Genomic DNA, 21,250 nt, shown 5'->3' with positions numbered 1-21,250 from the left:
TAAATTATTTTCTGGTCCCGGTCGACTTGTGCCTTGGATTATACATATATTGTTTTTCAGAATAAAAAATGATTTTACATGTCAAGAATGTCACAGTTTGTCGCAAGATAGTTAAGTAAAACGCTATGAAAAATACGTAATTAAACGAACTACAAGTCCAAGTCGCTTACCGCTTACCCGCATGCTGGCGCGTACAGAACCGACCAAAACTCCCTTCGTGTAACTACAGCTCTCGACATGACCCGATTTATAATGATTTTCACCTCGTTTGATGCTTCTGCCTTCGTCCTGGAAGAAGACGGTAAAGCTCAACAAGGAGACAGCCATAGTTCTCTAGTGACGTACATTGTTCGAGACGAGAGATGTAGTTCACTAAGCGATCTCATACAAAACCTAATGTTGTTCAACTTATTTACGTCAAATAATTTATCTCTTGACGTGAAAAATTATCTTTTAAATTCACACACATCATATGTGAAATTCATGCCACAATTCGAACGGGAATTATGATCTCTCCATTAACTCCCGTTCATATTTTTTCGAAAGATAGGTCCCATGGACCGGAAGTAGAAGGGCGGGACTTCGGCTCTCCATCGACAATTGCATGCAGGGGTATTTCTTTTTCTGTATCGGTTGAAACGCGCCCCATAATTCAATCCAAATGACCAGGCTCATATTCATAGTCTGGCTACACCAAGCTAGGTTCTGCTTGTTGGTTCTGGACCGGCAACACAGCCTGTTTAGAGGACTGAGATATTTTCATCTGTCAAACAACACCGGCAGACGCATCTACATCTGTTAAGGTGTCCAGTTTAGGACAAAACAAGCTTAAACCTCATCCTCAGGTTGAATTCGCTGACAGTTGGTTGCTAGTGGACGTTCCAGGCTTCGTTTGCCCAGGTAACCATCATGTATGCGAGTGAATCACTAATGTACGGACGGAGCAAGCCCTTCTTCGCCGCTCCATCTGGGTCCACCTGACGCTCCGGCCGTAAACGTTGCTCCCATTTTTTATTGCCTCAAATTTTAGATCCAAAGTCTTTTCACCTTTCTTTGCTGCAGAGTTAATTAATATTCATAGTTTCTTGTCACCACATCTCTCCCAGTCTCCTCCCATGTGTACACCGCTTTAAATTCCGGGAAATTGTTAAAGGTGTTTTTCACCGCGGCATGGCATTCTGGATACACGTTTATGAATAATTTGTGGCTCTCGTCCACAGTTAGAAGACGTTCAGGGGAAATAAAACCACAGAAATGCAGGGTGTATCAGTGTCTCGTGGCTTCATGGTTAATTATTCCCATTAAGAGATTACTTGGTGCTGCTTGTCCTGAAATCTTGAAACGAGACGTGTGAAATCAACTGAAAAAGGGATCACATCAGCAGGAGGCACAGGTTAATAGCTTTTTATGGGCTATTAAGACATGGCCCCTGTCCAGAAACCCAGAGGAGGTTGCTAATGTGACCATATATTTAGACAGATGACGGCTCACAGGATGATATTATCCTTTAAATTTTTTGCACGCATCTCTTCTGTCAGCATCAGGTTATATCAAAAAATCCATTTGGGCGTTTTACCTGCCTAACAGTGGCCACGCTCCTTCTCTAGGTGCTTTTGTGTTTATCGTAGCTGCTGAGTGACGTCAGGACCTAAGAGGGAATCTAGCGGTGCATTAGCCATGTTGGAAGAAGCACTCCGATCAATACAGCAGAAATGCAAAGCAGCATTATTGTGTGACAGGCAGTGCAGGTATCAGGTAGCTTATGTTGCTCAGGACCTGTGTCAGATATGTGTTTTTCTTCTCTTTTACGATGCACAGATAGAGCACTGTTGTAATATTTGGATGAGCTGGGCGTGTCTCATCGTGCAGGCCAAAAATAATAATACTACATATCAGGATCGATATTTTTAGGCACATTTTTAAACTCAGCTGGAATGCAGTTATGTTCCAGTTACGCAGCAATTCAATCAGACAAAACAAGATGAGCAATTATGAAAAATGTGAGGGACTAATTACATATTATCGCATTATGCGTCAACTCTCTGATCATTTAAACTAATTAAGTGATGAAGTCTCAGGTCCAGCTCCTGCTTATAACAACAGTTTTATACATATTCTTTCTGTGTTCCGGTCAGATCGAATCCAGACAGATGAGATCATTTCATTGCGTTTTTTTTATTTCTTTGCCTCCCGGCTATAAGCAGCCGAAGTGACACAGCATTTAGTTCTGGCTCAGGTTCAACAACCACCATCATTCGAACATAAAATCAATTTCTGGTTTTCGAGACGAAGAAGAAATATTTACCACAAACTGATCAGCCGCATTTATTTAATTATTTATTTTTTGTCGTCCACTTTAGTTCATTTTGTTTTCATAAAAATCTGATTTTGCTGAAGATTTATCAATAAGCACTTAAGAAAGGTAAAAAACAACTTGCTCAACAGATACTAATCAAAATTAGTTTCGTTTCAGGGCACATATTTTCAGGAGGTTTCAGTCACACGGTGTCCTCTCCACCATTTTCTCAGGAATGTGCTTAAAAACATGATGTTATCTGCATAACACCATGTCCTCCACAAGATCACATTATTTCAATTCAGTCTACTATATACCCATTTGATGATCAAGTATTTATTATGTTAACGATCTAGCAAACACGTGAAGCAAAGCTAAGTTAAACAGAGACCAGTGCCACAGAAAGTCTGTCGTCCTGAGAAGGGCTCCGATTCCCACCGTCCTTCCAGTGAAAAGAAGATTTAACACATTCAAACTGGCATTCATTACACTGTAGTGCAAATACACACATCATTTATCAAGCATTCATTCAGACTGACCAGACAAATCTTTTCAAATATTAGATTTAGAAAATGACATTTTCTGCTCCCTTGACTAACAACCAAACTTCATTAACAAATTTACGTGTTGTGGGTGAGAAATTAAGCATTATTCTGCAATTATATGCCGTATTTGTAGTGCTCTATATACAGTGTACCCGCTTAACCCAGTAGTTAGAGAGTCAACTGACATTCCTATCTATAGGCATTAATGACAATCTCCAGTACTTGATTTACATGACAGAAATTATATTATAAATAGATGGTAAATTTAGCAGAACAAATTGTGCAGCTACAACTAGTTCTTAAAAACTATATGAGTGTGTTTTAGTCCACTTTGATTTAGCAAAAAAGGCTATAAACCTGAGAGCGTGCGTTAACATAGAACCTGTGCAATCTAAGTGCAGGTGACCAGCTTTTAGTGGCTGTGATCACATCTGGCGTTAAAATGCATCTCCACATGCGTCCCCATCCAGCTCTTAGGGTCCGATCCGACCAAATAACAATATCGTTTGGGTTCAGAACCATGAACAGCATCATGACTTGGGGAGATGGTACATATTTTGGAACAAGCATGCACGCCAAGTTATTATTTATTTGTTGATCCCTGACATAACAGTTGTTATTTTAGATACCTGCACAAAGCTCAGATTATAACTCAAACCCTGAAAACTTGACAGAAACACATCCTGTAATAACAGAGAATAAAGATACTGGTAATTATTGAGGAAATACTTAACTTCACGTGGCCTCACCGGTAATTAACCACATGCTGATATGTTTTTTTATGATGGAACCAAGCATGCGTATTCGATAATTTAATTTGTTAATTCTTGTTTCATTTTATGATATAGTTAGTTAACAGCTGCAAGGAACATTTCTTTCCGGGCAGTCATTTAGAATAGTGGTTTACATTTAATTTAATCTGACCCAGGATTCAACGTGTGTTGCCGCGTTAGCAAGTGGCTAACATGTTTGCTGCTAAAGCCAAAACATATTACAGAAATATGCCAACAAGAGGAACTGTTGGTGTGTGACAAAAATACAGTGACAATGATATTCTAAATGGGCGCTGTGAAGTAAATAAAAAGCATAACTTTTTGCTATTTGCGTTGAAAATTGATTAGATTCAGTCTGACTTCAGAAACACAAACAAGATAACAAAAAACAGTTACGCAATTTAAAAGCTTTGGAGCGGTTGTGAAGCAGTGTTAAAAGGATTCGTTGCGACTGATGTGCCGTGAAAATATCAGGAAATCTGTGCAAGTCTGAGTTAGTTTCAGCTCCAAGAGAAGCTCAATATTCACACAACACGGACGGACAAAAGAACTAAGCATGCGGACAGATTCCACAGACTTCATACCGTTTTTTCTTGTACATTTTTCGTTCTGGATGATTCAGTAGGAATGTGCATGGATGAGACTGTGAGCGATCCATACGCTTCGCTGGAGTCACACTGATTTTAATTCACTTGCACAAGTTAAACAGCAAACCGTTAGAATCTGTGACAACTTGGCAACAAATAAAATTTATTTTATTTTTAAGCAGCTCAACGTGAAGTCAGTCTGAAGGTTAATCCAGTCTGGACCACACTGACATATCTGAACAGTCATTTGAAGGATTGCCGTTGATGTTTTCGTCTACTGGCTGATTTTCCTGTAGACCCAACATGATGTCTTGGCAACTATTAAACTCAAAAATGTGATATAGAGACATTTACGTTTCCTTCATGAAACTTTGGTAGCTCCTAACCTTTCTTCTCGCACCATAATACTGTGAAATATTTTTATTTGTCCACTCTCCTTTGCTCCACTTTGTGTTTAGTGCTAATTTATAGTTAAACTAGTGTTAAAATATTACAGTTGCCGGTACTGGTTCTTAAAACGAACCACTAGTACTTGGCTCACAGCAGTGTTGTGCCAAGGCCCAGCCTAACAGAGCTTCTAATGTGGATGCAAACTGTCCTGTTGCTATTTTGACTTCAAAAAACATGTTCTTTGCTGATGACACCATTGTATCTTACAGTGATGTATTCATGCCGAAAATACTCGCTTTATTTTTAACCAGGGGTTTTTCTTTTTGTGCACAGTTTTAGAATTGAGACTTTGATTGGGTTGTAGCACACATGGACCAATGGTCTCAAGTCCAGCTTTAAAATGGGTTAAAGTAACCACATCGGTCACTGCTAGTTTAACCGTCAATACTATCACTGCTGTTGTTGTTATACTCCACCTTCCTCCACCCTTTGAGACATACATTGCGCATGTTGGGATTTTTAACATGTTTTTATTTTGTCATCATCCTGACAATGTGTTTTATAAGTGTTCTAGACAGATGTCACCGTTAATTTGAGATATGTTAACCGTGCTGCGTTCTAATGGTCCTTGATTTGATTTGTTCGTCTGTCAGCTATGTTGAAATACAAACACTGCTGAGTTGTGTAAGAGGGATACAGCACATTTCTGATTAGCATTCCACTCGTGAATTATGCCTTCGTGAATACTGTATGATTTCGTTTGTCACGGACATGAAAACCTACCAAGTATAATAGGATCATTCATGTTGTTGCTCACACAAACCAAAACTTCTCTGTTTGGCAAAATGTCTTTACAGTTGTGTTGAATATGAAATTATTTATCTAATAATTTAAAATGTATACTGACTTTTAGCTTAGCCAACCGTTGTCAGGTTGCAAAACAAAAAGTTTCTGTTGAGATCTCTGCACACACAGAGGTAATGTTGTCTGTGGTTCCAGTGTTGTTCCTGAAAGCCACATTAATTGCTGTGATTTTGAAACCCAGGGCGTTTCCTCAGGATAAATAAAATACATGTGAAATAATGTTCATAATTGAGGTTTGTGGTTCATCTCAGCTAATTTGTCTCTCCAGACATCAGACATCGGGAATTTGTGTCTGTACGTGGGTTTGAGTAACCTGTTCGGTGGTTAGAGGATAAGACTGGATGCTCATGTTGCATCAGACCTTTTCATGTGGAGTTCATCTGTTTCAAAACCTGATAATGAGGGATGAGTGGGAGTGTGTTTTGGGAGGAGTTGTCTGCCTCTTAATGGAGGTTAATAAGTACAGAGTACAGGCTGTGGATGGAGTTTATTGCTGCTAAGAAGGCAGTTAAGATTTGGGCAGTAACTAAACCTTGACATTTCTAGTTACTAGTTATTCTACTCTTATTTTACTAATACAAAATATGAATTAAGTGGTAAACTATGTACATTTTAGGTCAAGCTACACATCAGTAAATACAGTCGTTAGAAGTAGTCCAAACTTTACAAACTGCATCATAAAAGTAATAAATGAATCCATTACTCCATTATAGTCTAATAATATAATGTAAGCAATATTATATTATTTTAATGTAATTACATAAGATAGCTTTTACTTAAGGGAAAAAATCTGAGTTAATTTCCCAGCGTGATTGTAGAAGGCCAAACCTTCAGGGCTTCAGGGTATTTGATTATTTCTCTTTTGTGCTGTGTCCGATGATTTAAGGCCAAACCAGTTCCATTTTTGTTTGTTTTTGTCATTTTTGATGTACGTTTTGGCTAACTGACATCTGTCACCAGCTTTATAAACTGTTTTTCCGGCCCAGACTTCACCTTTAAGGACGCCGGCCTTGTGGATAACCTGTGGTTGTCAGTTCTCTGGGCGAATCTCTGCTTTGTACAGTACAGGACGCCAGTATACCGCCCTTACTTTGTGATGTGGAATATTTAACTACACCTAAAGATATTATGTACTCATTCTAGGTAGAATGATTCCCTCAACTGTTCAATTCTTATCACAATATGAGAGTGTGAGTCCCCTGCACCCAATTGGATAGTTCAACAGCCAATCATTGGCATTTTGTTTTAAACAAATTCCACTCAACAGCACTCAGATGAGATCTTTGCAGGAGGACAATCAGTTCTCAACGGAGAGGCTCCAGTCCAACTTTCTGGCACAAAGAATTTGCGGATGGGGAAATTGGTCTGACTTCCAGGCTAATACAGATCAATACTGTAAAAATAGATTGTGTGAGATGGCTTAAAAGATCAGGTAAATCTAGTTTACAGATTAAAAAGTGATTTAAAACTAACTGAGAGGCCTTTAACTGATATCAGTGTGATCACAACATCCAAAAATCTGCCGCCGCCTCATGTGCTAACCACATGACGGAACTCCATGTAGAATGTTCTGGTGAAAAGCAAATCTGCCCGATGCATGTGTCTCATCTGCATGTGGAGACACGACTAATAGCTTCTACTCTGCCTTTAATTACTCACAATTATTGTTCATTTGTGGGAAATTAGATTGAACCTTGTAGGCATGCGGCACAGTGTCACTCTTGTTCAGGGACTTCCAGACAAGGATTCCCAACGTCATCATCATCATTATTATTATTTTTTTTATTATCATTATTATTATCATCAGTTATCATGTGGAAACCAAATAACTTCATTTCTTTGGCTCTCATCGTATAAGCTGCAGAAATCCTTCAACCCTAAGGTTGATTTATTTTAGAAAACATCAAATGATCTGGAGCTGAAACAGTTAATCAAATAATTAATTCTCATAAAATTATTTAATTTATTCATTCTTTGCTCATAAGATTTGCTGTTTTTTTGTTTTAAATGTCTTTGAACTGAATGGTCAGACAAAAGAAGACGTCGCCTTAAGCTCTGACATTTTATATCTAGCTATTCAGTTATGTCACATTTTATAGTCACTTACATCAAATAACTTATCTTCTATTAGTCTTCTGGTAGAATTATCCAGACCTTTTATTTAAATACAAATATAAATGTTTAAGTAAAATACATAAGTAAAATTTTACTCAAAATCACTAATGTTCAATCCCTCTCTCCTGGTAGCCAGACAAACGTCCCAGACCACAATTTTTCTGTGGAAGAAAGTTGGTCTGGAGTCTCTCCGTTGGGAACTGAATGTGATCCAGCAAAGATCTGCCGGGCCAATCAAATCGTCTGGGCGGGGCTTATGTGGCGCTGGATAGAAGAGTAACAGCGACGGAGTTAGACACGTCATCTGAGCGCCGTGGGGTTGAATTAGTTTACAACAAAATGGCTCTGATTGGTTGTTGGATTATCCAATTGAGAGGCAGAGGTATTTGCGGGTTGAGACACGCTAAGTAATTAACGTGATAATGAAATCCAAATGGCGTGTTCCGAGGCTTATATTTTGATATTTTGAAATGAAGTATTAGCAGCAAAATTTGGTGACACAATAAAAAGTTTACATGGACGCTAATAGAGAGCCGAAGTCCCGCCCCTCTACTTCCGGTTCATGGGACCTATCTTTCGAAAAAATATGAACGGCAGTCTATGGAGAGATCATAATTATTTTTTGGTCCCGTTCGAATTGTGGCATGAATTTCACATATGATGTGTGTGAATTTAAAAGATAATTTTTCACGTCTAGAGATAAATTATTTGACGTAAATAAACTGAACAACATTAGGTTTTGTATGAGATTGCTCAGTGAACTACATCTCTCGTCTCGAACAATGTACGTAACTAGAGAACTATGGCTGTCTCCTTGTTGAGCTTTACCGTCTTCTTCCAGGACGTAGGCAGAAGCATCAAACGAGGTGAAAATCATTATAAATCGGGTCATGTCGAGAGCTGTAGTTACACGAAGGGAGTTTTGGTCGGTTCTGTACGCGCCAGCATGCGGGACTTGTAGTTCGTTTAATTACGTATTTTCCATAGCGTTTTACTTAACTATCTTGCGACAAACTGTGACATTCTTGACATGTAAAATAATTTTTTATTCTGAAAAACAACATATGTATAATCCAAGGCACAAGTCGCTCGGGACCAGAAAATAATTTATCTTTCGCCGTAGACTGCCGTTCATATTTTTTCGAAAGATAGGTCCCATGGCCCGGAAGTAGAAGGGGCGGGACTTCAGCTCTCTATATCACATAAGTAATCACAATACAAACATCTCGTGTAACCACCTGAATCAGAACAGACCAGATCAGACAGTTTTCAGTCAGATTGAGAGGGGATGGTGTAAACCTTTGATAATCCAGTGAATTTATCAGGAAATTCTTAGCATGTAAACTCTTGATGTGCTGGTTTCTCTCTGGTTGGAATAAATCATGTTTGCTCCACTCTGGTGAAGAGTTTCCAGGAGAGACAGAAACATGGAGGTAGAAAAACTACCAGCTGTTTGAAAAGATGAGCCAAGCTGGAGTCCACGTGGACAGCAACGTTCTCCTACTGAATCAGTTCAGGGTTGTCACTTGTCAAAAATCTTCTTTTTCTGTTCTATTTCCATCAGAAAGCATAGCCACTCTGTCTATAAAGCTCTATAGTGACTGACGTTTTGATGTAAACACAAATCTGATCAGGTCATTTTATTTTTAGCGTCCATGTAAACAGTTAAATTGGAATTTCTATATAGTCTATCTATACTTTTGTCTGTGGAAAATAAAAATAAATAAAATAGAAATGACCTCAAATACGTAAAAGTGACCCTTGACCTTCCACTGCTGGTAATCACGTTAATTCAATCAAAAACAAATCAACTAATGAAGAATTAAACTTTGGGGGATTTTTGGGTTAATTCTGAAAATAAAGTAATCAAAATTTTTTTTTATCACCATCAACACGAGTATCATGAGTACCACTTCATAGTAAGTCCTGATTCTTGTTCAACAAAATTCAATTACATGTGACAAATTATTGAAGTAATCAGTTTCTGTGTGTAAGGTTTTAAAAATGCATCAAGTCAGATCCAGAGATGTAAAATCTGGCGGCGGGTTTGTCCCAGTGTCCCGGTCACTAGCTTCCCCTTATTTCCCCTCTCAATTAGCCACTCCACGTGATCTGGGCGTCCAAACCTTTCCAAGAACGCCTCGTTCTCACAAATCACCGCGGCCTGAGCTCCGTCTCTGTCTCCCAGTCAGTCAGCGGGGTCGGTCAAGAAAAAAACAACATACCAGCAGCTAATTTGTTTCCCCCGTGGAAAAAATGAATGTGAAGCTATTTTATCGGAAGATCCCCGGTCAAATCCATTTGTACGGCAGCGCGAGAGTTCAGGGTCACATCTCCGACCTGCACTCGGATCGCCACGGTGTCTAGAGGAGCTGGTAAATCACTTATAGGTAATCAGACGAGAAGGAATTTGTTCCTCAGGGTCACGTCGGTTTTCAGACACATTCCCATATCACGTCTTTACCAGGAAAGAAGACAAAACCGGTGCATAAGTCAGAGAGTCACAAGATTTCAGTGACTTCTTAATTCCTGTGTCACATACAGATACTGTACACTTGTTCCCTGATTGGTTTTTATGTGTGCCCTGCTGTTTGACATCATGATAGTTACTCTTTATCCATCTATCACAAGTTAAAGGGTTTAAACCTTATTAAAATGTAGTAAATGTAGTCTAGGTGGGTGCTACATGTCTAAGTAACATCCACATGAATGAATGCCAGGTCCAGAAGTTTCCCAGCAGAACATTGAATTGTCACAAGATGGTCAGTGTTATTTACTGCTCCTGTCAGTGGTTTTAATGTTGTGGCTGATCGGTGTAAGTGTATATGAGCTGTTAAAATCCACACGGTATCAGCTGCATCCCTGTTTTTACAGCTCACACATCAGATACACTGCGAAACATGTTCTCCTGTACATTAAAACATGCCTGTCTGGCGCTAACGTCTCTCCTGGTGCTGCCGGGTCGACCCGTCCATCAGTCCCCCTTCGATCCGTCCCATTGTTTTGCAGCAGCAGAGCTTGTTTGTTCAGTGACTGTGTGCTGAGTCAGCCTGCTCGACTGAGGCTTTCTGAGCCAAAGCCCGGTTTTTACTGCGCCGCAGCAGCAGCAGCAGCAGCCCGATGTCTGCCTGCAGAGAAACATTAAACCCAGACTGACACACCGCAGCACTCTGCAGACATTTATACCGCCACCAAACCTCCACGTCCAACTGCTACTAATGTGCAGCGTCATCATATATAGATCGATAGATAGGTAGGTGCGGCAGTCGGACACGCTCTCCTGGTCTCTTGAAATGGTCGTATTAGCTTGTGCTTGTGTGCAGCAGCGCACGTGTTGCTCCTCCTCACGTTGCCACTCCCTGAATTCCTCTCTACAACTTCTGCACCTCCACTCGTGTCTCATTCTCTCGGGTGAAATCAGACCCACAAAGGGAAACAGCGAGAGGGGGAAAAAATAGCATGCTCTCCTCCAGTTTTCAAATCCATTCATGTCCGAAAAACTAAAATAAAAGCAACTAAAGAAGATCCAAGCGGTTTCTTTAGTTCTAATTGGGAAGTTTAGGTTATTATTAAGAACTCTTTTTGAACTGTCACCCTCTGGCAGACATTAAAACACCTACCACCTGAATCGGAAACAGTATTTTCAGCCAATGTCGCATTGAATAACCGATAAATTATTGGTTTACTACTGCCAAAGCTCTTATTCTTGCACTATGTTGAACTTTAAAGTCATGCAATCTTTGGACTCCTACTGCATTTTTATCATTTTATTAGAACGTCCTTTGCTTCAGATTTCAGACTTGTGATTCAGGGACTTCCGTGGGTGTTGCTCTCCTGAAACTCACAACCAGACACTCACCTGCAATTAGAGGGATTTCTTGACATTAATCTGGGTGGAGCCGTGTTACTCCACAGTTAGTGGTTCTCTTAACTTCACATCGCGGTCAGAAACGTCCAGACTTAACTTTTTAGAGACAGATTTGAAGGTGTCCAGAGTGGAAGCAAAGCTTTGTTTTAGCTTTGTTTTTTGGACATACCATGACATACCAGATATTTCCTTTTCCTGTGTTAACAATAGTCTTCTAATCTTCTCAAAAGTCTTTTAACTAATAGATTAATAGTTAAATACAAGGTTAGTATTTACTCTTAAGAATTAACTGAACCTTGTGAGACTTTTTCCGTTTCTACTGATTCTTATTTGTGACAATGCGCCTTTTAAATGCTGCTAATTGTGTACCTTGATATTAGTGTTTTTTTTTAACAGAGGTATTTTAGATTTAGTATTGATCTGTAACGCTGCAGAGCCAAAGGTGGAACGTGAGATTAGAGCTGGTGATTAAGAGGCGTTCCCGTGAACCCTGGTCGCTCATTGTCAGAGCCTCTGTTGCTCGTAATGGCGAAGAGGAGAAACTGAATCATTGCGCGGGGATTGAGTTGCCTGTAAGTGACACCGTGTTTTAGCGCTGGCGCTGCAGAAACACCAGACTACAGCATCAACAAACACTGCTGAACATATTCTTTTTAATGTGCACCGTCATGCTCACTATACACACACACACACACACACACACACATATCTGGCTTTCTGGCAAGCGGCCGCCAGGGGGCAGTCTTTGCTTCCATTTGACTCCTCTGCCTCCTTTGGTAAACAGTTAAAAAGGGAAATCCTGCCCTCAGCTCAGTCTCACAGGCCATGTGTACGCCACCAAAATATTCTGCTATTTACAGACTTCAGATTAGATGTGAAGAAGCAAAAAACAAGCTGAAACAACGGCAATAAGGCAATTTTTCATGTGGGTACTTCTGTTTTAAAATATCGGAAAACGACCGGATACTCAGCCTGGAATTGGAGGAAACTGATTCCCCAGTGAGTGGTGCTATAATGACCCATTAATGTCCAGATGTGAACAGGGATTTAATTATTTGGGAGCACGTGTTGAGACTGTGTCGTAAATGGATTCTGAATCACACCAGTTAATTCTAAAGTAAACATCAGTGCCTGACCTGAATATGAAGAGAAACTGGGTCATGCATTAAGACAACAAGCCCGAGAACAGTCAACAAGTCATTCAGCAAAAGAATGAAATGAACGTTTTAGACCGGCCAAGTCAAAGTCCTGACTTTAATCCAGTGGAGACGTTGTGACACAACCTGAAGCAAGCGGTTCATGTGAGGAAAACCCACCAACATCTCAGAACTGAAGCGGCCAAGCCACTGTAGACAGTTTGGTTCCTGTTATTGTTGCATTAGAGGGTCACAGCAAGAAAACTTCACTTACTTTTGGAACTCACAGATATGTAATATTGGCTCATTTATCTGATTTGATCCAGTTCGGTTTAAGTAGTCAAAGGGTTGGCAGGCTGTTGCGCCTGGGAGGCAACACTTTGGGTGAAAGAATCCAGTGGCTTGCACAAAAAAAAAAAAAAAGAAAAGCGCATGTCCATAAAGCACATGCAGTCGCTCATGTATTGACTAATACCTCCTCGTGTATCCATGGCTGCTCTGCAGTAAAAGACATGTTTTCTGAGAGCTCAGAGATCGTTCTTTAAGATAATAACACTCAAGTCAGGTCTGCAGGACGTTGCCTCAACACCGCTAACACCTCCGCAACTAAAGAACCACTCTGGTCAACATATCTCTGTATCTCAGGAAATATATAATTCAAGAATACACATATTTCTCTTGTGTTTTATTTATTTGTCGTGTCAGTTCTGTGCAGTATTTGTTTTCCGAAGAGCAATGCTCCTTTTGGAGCTGCCATTATATGTGATATTCAGGATCTCCATGTTGTTTATTCAACCGCTTTCATTCTTTCCACTGAACTCTACTCGCTTTGTTTTTTCACTCAGCTGTTATTCACTCAGCTTGGTGCAGCTTTGATGTATTATACATTTATAAAGTTTTTTCTAACCTTTTTTTGTAGTGTCCCTGTGGGGACAAATAGTCTTATTCTATTCTAATGTGACATAAAGAGGAACAAAGAGGGTTTAGTATTTGTACTTTATTTATTTATCGGATAAAATCTATAAAATATTCCACAAAAAAATACAATACATCATAAATTTTCATCTTATTACCCAGCGAACACAGCCTTCAGTTACAGTTATATCATATACAAAGACACACAGCTTGTGCTTTACATACCCTACTTTCATACAAGTATAAATAACACTTCAACTTCCTGCTTAGTGTGTAAAAGTTTATGTGTTTTGATTTCTGAAATCCGACCGATTCACGTCGCGTGTCTGAACAGAGGAGCGAAAACAAGTTGTTGTCGGAGCAGCTTCTCGTACGTCTCGTGATTGGTCGGTGGTTTGAGTCCGGGCAAAACAAGCTCCAAACTCCTCCTACTGAACTAGTGACGCATTCTGCTTCCTCCCACCCTCCTCCTCCTCCTCCTCCTCCTCTTATTTCTCCCTCCTGGCCCTCACTGCCACCTCCTCCCTCAGCGAGTTCGCTGTCAGCTTGTCAGGATACATTAAGCTCATGTGCTTCTAGTACTCACTGAGCACAGAGGAGAGAAAAAATAAAAAAAAGGCCAAGAAGAGAGAAGAAGCAAAGGACAGGTTTTACATAACACACCTCATCGTAGGTTTGTAATCGATGAAGCTCAAGCAGCCACAAAATAAAGATCCAGTAGTAAGGCACGTTGTAGAGAAGAAGTAGAGATGGATTAATCTGGTCGGATTTTCAGTTTAAAATGATTTCTGTCAGGCTCACCAGGAGTTAAACAGGAGTGTCGAGGTAAACCAGCAACAAACAGGAGGTAGAACAGGAGTAGAACACAAACAGCGAAGGTCGAGCATCAGATTCATGCAGCCTTTCACTCATTTATATCTCTTCTACTAGACAGGAGGTCAATTTCAGGTAGAAACACATATAAAACTGTCTATTTTTCTTTTAAAAAAACAACTCCCAGCAAAGCAGTAATAAAATTCATACCATCAAGGCCATAAAAATACACAGGCGTCCGCTGTCAATTTACAATTTTTGGGACATGGCAAAGCCCAAACGTTGACTCGAAGGCGATCGGCTCCTCGGTCACAACCAGACTGGGATTACATTGCTATTTAAAATACATGTTTTCTGCTGCCTTCATGACAGGTTGGATTTACCGTAAATACAAGCTGCCTCGAGAGGAAAAAAAAACAAACAAAACAAACTGTTATTTCACGCGCACACAGAAGCGTGTGCACTCAAAATCATAAGTTACACTCACACCCAACAATAGACTCTACGTAGAAAGGACAAGTTATGTTTTGTGGTGGATTCTTCATTCATGAACAAGAATCATTTTCTTGCTTTGGAACTCCTTTAAAATAAATATATAGACAGGTATTTTAATTTTAAATGTCCGAGGTGGTGCAAAAAGAGCCGTTCAGTCCTAATACTGAAAACAAACCCAAGGCCTTTGCCCCCACCGGCCGGCTGAAGCACGCCCTCTTGAGTAATTGAAGGGTTTTCAATTAATAATCAACCCGGGCCTGATCTAACAGACCACGGCGGCTCAGGTTCCTTCTTCCTGAGTTCTTCCTGAGAGCTGCCGCTGCTTAGACTTAGAGAAAACAGGAGAGGGGATGAATAAATAAAAGATTTTCACGGCTCCATCTGCATCTACAGTTTTACTGAAATAAAGAAGATTCATCTTGCGTCCACTATAACGCTTCCCTGTCGAGACGCCTCTGCTCTTACTGCACATTAGCAGTAAGAGACGGCTGATCTGAATCTGCAAAAGGAGAAACTGATCTTTTTGTGAATTCATAATGAAATGCTTTAAAGCTGTGATTAAAAAAGATTCACCGATGAATAGATTTGTCTATAAAATGTTTGGAAATAGTAAGAAAACTGCGACGTCTGCAGTTCAAAAGCTGCTTTCTTAGTAAGCTAATTGTTTAACTGATGAATCGTTTTTTTTTTTTAAATCTAAACAATGAATCAGAGCTAGTTGTTTGTCGACTAACCCCATGGGAGGTTTATGAAGATTTAGTCACGTGCAGCTGTCGACTGGTCCCTCCTAATAGAGGTATGTGCATAACAGTTAGTGTTTTATTCCACCTTCTAACTCATCCTGAACCAAACTGTCAGATGGAGCCTTAAAAATCTAATTTCAATCGGCCGATTCCTTGATTATCCAAGTGCAGTAATTGTCCAGAAGTTTGTCTCTGTGATCAGGACTTGACCAGGATCTCCATGATGTGGTCCAGCTCGTTCAGGTCCATGAGACACGACTGGAGGCTTCCACCTGAGGAGTGGCTGCCCGGGCGTAGTTTCACGTCCTCGTCCGGCCACAGTGACACGCTGACGGGCCACAAAGAGCCCGACGCCCAGGCGGAAGGCAGATCTGAAGTCTCGTACATCGACGTGTCGATGTCGTCAAAGATATCGTCCAGGGCGAGGTCGCTGAGGTAGCCCATGGCGTTTACTGCATCGCTAAAAGTAGTGATGGTCGCAGCAGGCGGAGGTTTCTGCTGGTCTGGGGAATTGTTTACCTCCTGAGAGGGGAACTCTGGGGACAGAGGTGGAGACGGGGCTTCTTCATCGCCCTCCGCACACCCGGGGCAGGTAACCGATAAGTCCTCCCTGAAGTCGTCCCTGAGGAGACAGGAGTCGGGATGCACCCCGTTGAGGGTTCTCGCGCCGTCACTCCTCATCTCCTCCTGGATCTGCCTGAGAGTGTTGATGAGCAGCACGGAGCGACGCAGGCTGAGCTCCATCCCGGCCTGGTAGCGCTGGAGCTTCTCCAGGCAGAGGCCGAGCACCCGCTGGCGCTGCTGCAGGTGGCTCATGTCGGGTTTGGTCTGGAGAAGTTCATCTCCTCTTTCCTCCTCGCCGTTCTGCTGCTTCTCCTCCATCACCTCCGCCTCCAGCTCCTCCAGGCAGCTCCACTTCCGCTTCACACCGCGACCCAACATTGACCTGGATTGATGCAAGGACATCTCCAGTTACAAAGAGTTGGATTTAAGGCTAATATCTTTCTATTTTAATGACAAAACACCACAGGTAGTTCGCTAGAAGTTCGGTTAGTCACTTTGCAACTAAGATAATGCCTTAAATAAGACACTGACTGGATCTAATGATTGAATTTACCCTTCATATACACCTCATTTACCTGATAATTCTGTTTTTGCTTTCAATTCTGCGCGTACAGAAAGAATGAAACCGATTAAATCTGTCTCAGGTCAAGACCTTTCCTCAAACTTTTTGACAACAGCCTCTGAGACCAGGTGCATCAGGCTGCATTGCCGTGTTATAAACCACTTTATGTGAGAGCACCGAGCAGCGCAGACCTGCCTTCTCTCCCGCTACACCTTTCTCGAAAGAAACGTGCGTAACATCAACAATAAAAGCAGAACTGCAGTTTACACGGAGGAACGTGTTATTTGGTAAGTGAATATTTCAGCTGCTGTGAGTCACTGCCAGACACTCCTGCAGGCTGACAGACTTTACTCATCCTCTCAGACATGACTTAGATACCCGTGGATCTCCGTCTGTCAAATGTTAAATGTTAAAGATTAGTTCAAATTAAGTCAAATTTTGAGAATTTCTGACCCTTTTTGAAGAAGCTGCTCAGTCTAACTCAATACAGCACGAAAATAAAGACAAATCCACGTTTAAATAACTTATTTCTTCTATTTAGGCGAATTAATTTCGACTATATTCTCACTCTAACCTACTTGATTATCTCAGGACCCCTAAGAACAGCCTGAACCCCTTCACGGTCCCCGGACTTCAGTGGGAAAAAAAGCGAAACTCGAGTTTAAAAGGCAAGCTCGAGTTATTTTAAAAAAAGATTAATTAATACAGTTGAATAAACCAACCTGTCGTGCCCTTGGAAAGTGTCATGAGGTGGTTAAGAATCCGTCGTGTCCTCGGCTCGTTTTCGTTCCGTCGTTCCTCTGCTATCAAGACCCGGAGTATGAGGAATGTATAGTCCATCCAGAGCAGAGCGGCTGGGGGAGGAGGCGGAGCCGCCGGGGAGAGAGAGAGAGAGAGGAGGGAGGGACGGCAGAGGAAGGAAGGAAGGAAGGAGGGGGTAGCACCGGAGCTCACGGGGCCCCGGGAGGGGATTGGTCCGTGCGGCCGCTCATCAAGCCTCCGCCTCCGCCACTCACGGGGCAGCGAATGTGCGGCGGCTTGTTCCTGCTGCGAGCTGCCGCCGCGTTCAAGAGCGGCTCGTGAAACTCAGACGCCGGCCCACAGCACACGTGAGCGCCGGAAAAGTGAGTTTGTAATGAAAGGAGCTCAGTTTGCCCTTAAAAGCTGAGCATAATATATGATAAAATCATGTTTAAAGTGAAACTGGAGTATCAATACCAGTGTAAAGACATAAAAAAGCGTTAAAATGATTACTTAACAATAATTTATGACACATTTACTCGCTATTTGAAGTTAAAATGCAACCAGAACTTCTTTTTTCTACATTTGTCACATTACAGTGCTAATAACTAATTTAGCAGGAAAAGTAGTAAAACTGATTTGCACATTTCTATGTATATTTCCAGTCATGTAGGTTAACGTGCCATCATCCCTGACAAATAGATTTTATGGACTTTATCGCCGTTATAATTTAATAGACTTAAAGTCAATTATGTACGGAGGAGTATGTAAAATAAGAATTCAAACAAAGGACACATAGTTCTGTTTCTCCAGTCTTGTGTGGGCGGCTTTTAAACACACATTTATTAACAGAACGGCACCAAGATGCGCCAGAAAATGGCGGCTGCTTCCTTGTCCTGTCGCCATCTTTGTTTGAGTCAAGGGAATCAAGCAAAGAAAGATGGAAATTGTCTTAGTGTTACTCAGGAAAAAGTGGCACCCGCATTTTTCTTATCCAGTTACCGGTTAAAACCGTTTGAGGAGTATTATATTCTCCTGTCTTCAGACAAGAAAAGGGCTTCATTATTAGTTGGGGAAGTGCCCGAAAAACAGAATTGTGGGGAAACTTCCTTTATAAATATACAAAATTGTATCTTATTATGAAAGATTGAACAAGTAAACTATTAAAATACAACAGTCCTGATCTCATATGGGTTAAATGGTCTTTGTAGAGACAATTGTAGACAATGTAGAACACATTTAGTTCTGGTTTGTATCGTGTTTCTTTTATTTTGTTACCCAGTTGGCATTAATTGTTGTTTTATAATAGTTTAATAATGAAAATACTTAGATTCCTCCTTAAATAGTGTCGTAGTGTACAATACCCAAGAATACCATCAATATGTCAGTGCTGGAAGTATCTAGAAGGCCGAGAGTGTTGCCATGAGCGCCTGAACGCAGCATTTTAAAGGGACAGATGACTCAGAAGGGAAGGGGAAGGACGTGACCGGAAAGACGGGGAAGGCAAACGCCAAATAAGGCAACTCTTGATTCACCGTTTCTTTTTCTTTCTCCCTCGGACGCACAGCTACACCTCTGCTTCTTCCTTCCTCGTCCGACATTATGACACGTTATCCGCGCTGGGTTTTAAATGTGAGCTCTTTAAACTGCATTCCTGTTACAGCGTGTATGCGCTCAGGAGGTTATATCAGGAATGGAGGGGGGGGGGAGGAGGAGGAGGAGGAAGGGAGGAGGAGGAGGAGGGGGGACTGGATCTCCAACCAAAAACTGAGCATGAGTCCTGTTAGTACTTCTAAACCCTGAAGGTGCACAGGTCTCCAGACAAGTGTAGCCCTCTGACGGCAGACAACACACGTATTATGAGCATTAAAGGTCACGTTAGCTGCTCCCAGACACGTCCTCTCAACATCACATGCTCCAAACGTTAGGTTTTCAGTGCATTTCTGAAACACTGCACCACATTTACTGTCTCTCAGGTCTCTGATGACTCTGTTTTCCCCGAGGCTGCCTCCTTTTTTTTTTTTTTTTGCTGACTCACTGAGAGCCTATTAATCTTTAACTATAGACTAACTGAGACCAGGCGGCAGGCCAACGTGCAAAGTAAGCTCAAACTGTGTGAACAACAACCTTTTGTCGGTTTCAGACAAGATTCAACCTTCAGCCGCTGCACGTTTAGGAAGAGTTCCTCATAAAATAAAAGAAAAAAAAAAGTTCTGACTGTCGACCCAGACAATGGTCCCGTTGTGTCGACTCCATCATAACTTCATGTTTAATGCAGAATCTCACGGCCCAGCGTCGCCATGTGACAAACAGCAGCAGCAGCAGCAGCGGCGGTGGCACATCTAGTTCAAGTTGAGCATTTAGAAGTTGTTGTTTTGATCTGTGTCGACGCTCAGCTCCAGTTGTTGCTCCTCTAGATTTTTAATAGCACTTGTAAAATCTAAAAGTTAATAATAAGATGGATTTTTTCGATGTTTTTTATGATAATTCAGCTTTAAATTAATTAGTTTTAGGACAGATGTGTGCGTCTTCATTAATGAAGGTCGTAGTGGACACCATTTTAGTTCACACTGAGTTCTGTTGTGTTGTTGTGTTGTTGTAGTTTCAGCTACTGAGGAAACACTGTGTGTTTATTGTGTGCGTGCGACATGAATTATTCTTATCTCGTTTCTGGCGGCTGATGTTTACACAGACTCTTATATTCCTCATGTGACCGCCTCAATCACAACAAACAGATCAGATTTCTACTTCCTCCTTCTTTCTTCTTCACCTTCTGTTCCTCTTCCTCCTCCACTTCCACTTTTTCTTCTTAACCTACTTCACTTGCCAATTCCTCCTCCTGGTAGTGCTCACACCTCCTCCTTTCTGACCTCTTCTTCCTCTTTCCTGCTTCCTCCTCCTCCACTTCCCCCTCTTCTTTCAACTAATCTTCCTACTCGCTCGCCTCTTCTCCTTCCTTTTCCTCTTCGTTATACCTCCTTCTTCCTTTTCTTCTCTTCATCTCCTCCTGCTTACTTCCCCTTTTCTTCTTCTCCCTCCTATTACACTTACTACTCCTTTCTTCTTCACCTTATCCATTTTCTTCAACTTCTTACTCCTCTTCTTACTTCCACTTCCTCCTTTCTTCACCTTATTTTCCTCCTCCACTTTCCCTTCTTACACCTCCTCCTTTCTCTTCCACTTCCTCCTTTGTTCTATACCTTACATTTCCTCCTCCACTTCCCTTTTCTTTCAACTAATCTTCCTACTTACTCCCCTCTTCTCCTTCCTTATAGCTCCCTTCTCTCTCTGCTCCACTTCCTCCTTCTTTCAAGCTTTTCTTCATCTCCTCATACTTCCACTTCCTTTCTTCATCTTTTCCTCCCCTTTCCCCTCTTCTTCTTCTTCCTTCTTACTTAAACCTCCTCCCTTCTCTTCCACTTCCTTCTTCATCTCCCCCAATTCCCTTCTTTTTCTCATCCTACTCCCCACTTTCGTCTTCCTTATCCCTCCTCCACTTCTTCTTTCAACTAATCTTCCTATTTACTCCTTTTCTCCTTCCTTATAGCTCCCTTCTTTCTTTGCTCCACTTCCACCCTTTTCTTCATCTCCTCATACTTACACTTCCTCCTTTCACCTTATTTTCCTCCCGTCTCCCCAGTTCCCTTCTTTTTCTCCTACCTACACCCCATTTTCATCTTACTTATCCCTCCCCCACTTCTACCGACTCTCTTCTTCTTTCTCTCCAACCTACTCCTCTTCCTTATTTTTGTTCTTCTCCTGTATCGTCCACGTAAACAGTCGTAGAAACTTAATTCCATCCAGAGGATCGACATCTAAAATAAGTGAAGCAGCCACGTCGTC

General features: G+C 41.3%; 1 protein-coding gene across 1 annotated transcript; it reads right to left on the bottom strand.

Annotated features, from left to right (window-relative positions):
• Positions 1–13,988: 13,988 nt before the first annotated feature.
• On the bottom strand, positions 13,989–17,491 carry LOC311505942 (cell division cycle-associated protein 4). The gene is made up of 2 exons (XM_084569771.1): positions 17,389–17,491; positions 13,989–16,486 (listed from the first exon to the last, which is right to left on the bottom strand). Exon 2 carries the CDS (start codon positions 16,480–16,482, stop codon positions 15,739–15,741), a length of 744 nt encoding a protein of 247 aa, XP_084425897.1. The 5' UTR covers positions 16,483–16,486; positions 17,389–17,491; the 3' UTR covers positions 13,989–15,738.
• Between the last annotated feature and the right edge of the window lie 3,759 nt (positions 17,492–21,250).

This window comes from Chelon labrosus (genome assembly GCF_963514085.1).
Source record: "Chelon labrosus genome assembly, chromosome: 20".
Classification (NCBI taxonomy): Eukaryota; Metazoa; Chordata; class Actinopteri; order Mugiliformes; family Mugilidae; genus Chelon; species Chelon labrosus.
The sequence above is the reverse complement of the archived record's forward strand: the minus strand, read 5'-3'. Positions and strand labels throughout refer to the sequence as shown.

What these genes read in the sequence shown, in the direction of transcription:
- LOC311505942 (XM_084569771.1), bottom strand. Translation starts at nt 16,482, where the DNA reads ATGTTGGGTCGCGGTGTGAAGCGGAAGTGGAGCTGCCTGGAGGAGCTG.